This window comes from Haliaeetus leucocephalus, unplaced genomic scaffold (genome assembly GCF_000737465.1).
Source record: "Haliaeetus leucocephalus isolate CR32 unplaced genomic scaffold, Haliaeetus_leucocephalus-4.0 Scaffold802, whole genome shotgun sequence".
NCBI classification, from domain to species: Eukaryota; Metazoa; Chordata; class Aves; order Accipitriformes; family Accipitridae; genus Haliaeetus; species Haliaeetus leucocephalus.
Window position 1 is genome coordinate 956,852 of NW_010973238.1, and position 1,054 is coordinate 957,905.

General features: G+C 71.2%; 1 protein-coding gene across 1 annotated transcript; it reads right to left on the reverse strand.

Moving 5' to 3' along the window:
* Window positions 1-188: 188 nt before the first annotated feature.
* Window positions 189-979, reverse strand: CLDN5 (claudin 5). Its single transcript, XM_010581651.1, has one exon. The coding sequence runs from the start codon at window positions 891-893 to the stop codon at window positions 243-245; it is 651 nt and encodes a 216-aa protein (XP_010579953.1). The 5' UTR covers window positions 894-979; the 3' UTR covers window positions 189-242.
* Between the last annotated feature and the right edge of the window lie 75 nt (window positions 980-1,054).

Consider the following 1,054-nt stretch of genomic DNA (forward strand, 5'->3'; position numbering starts at 1 on the left):
CCGCAGCGGAGCGGCCAGACCCGCCGGTGGAGCCGGGCTGGCGGGCGGCGGGGCGCTGCCCTGCCTAGGGCTGCCGCTTTACGGGGGTCCCCGTTAAGAAGAGACTCTAGGCAGGGGAGCGCCGGAGCTCACCGCAGACGCTCCCGGCGCGGTGCCGAGTGCCGGGCGGCGGAGCGCGGCAGCGCCGGCTCGCAGCCGTCTGTCCGTGTCCCCGCAGGGCCGGGGGAGCGGGGCGGCCCCGCTCAGACGTAGTTCTTCTTGTCGTACTCGCCGTTGGAGGTGGGCCGCCGCGGCGCCGAGTACTTGACGGGGAAGGAGGTCTCGTCGCGCTGGGAGCAGGAGCAGCAGCAGATGAGGCAGCCCCCGAAGAGCAGCAGGGCCGTGGCCGCCCAGCCGATGTAGAGCGCGGCCCCCATCTCCCGCTTCTGGGACGGCGGCACGGTGGGGTCGTAGAAGTCGCTGATGACGATGTTGGCGAACCAGCAGAGCGGGACGAGGACCAGGACCCCGCAGAGGATGTAGATGGCCCCGCCGGCGATCACGATGCGGGACTTCATCTTGCCGGGCCGGATGCAGTTGGTGCACTGCGCGCCCACCACGGTCACCATCAGGGCCACCAGCCCCAGCAGCGCCACGATGACGGTGAGCGCCCGGCCCGCCTGCACCTCGGGCGGCAGCGCCAGGATGGAGTCGTACACCTTGCACTGCATCTGCCCCGTGCTCTGCACCACGCAGTTCATCCACAGCCCTTCCCAGATGGTCTGCGCCACCACGATGTTCACGTCGATGAAGGCCGACACCTGCCACATGGGCAGCCCGCAGGCCAGGATCACTCCCACCCAGCCCAGGATGCCCAGCCCCAGTCCCAAAATCTCCAGCGCCGCCGAAGTCATGCTGCCGCCGCTACCCCACCAAAGCCTCCGGAGAAAGGACGGCGCGCCGGCTCTGCACCGCTCGCCCCCGGGCAGCTGCCGATCCGGCTCTGAGTGCCGCCGGCCCCGGGCAGGGCTATATGAGGAGCCGCAGGGCGCCCTCCCACCGCCCTCCCTCCCTC

Bases quoted from the DNA above. Each gene is read 5' to 3' on its own strand.
- CLDN5 (XM_010581651.1), bottom strand. From the start codon at position 893: ATGACTTCGGCGGCGCTGGAGATTTTGGGACTGGGGCTGGGCATCCTG.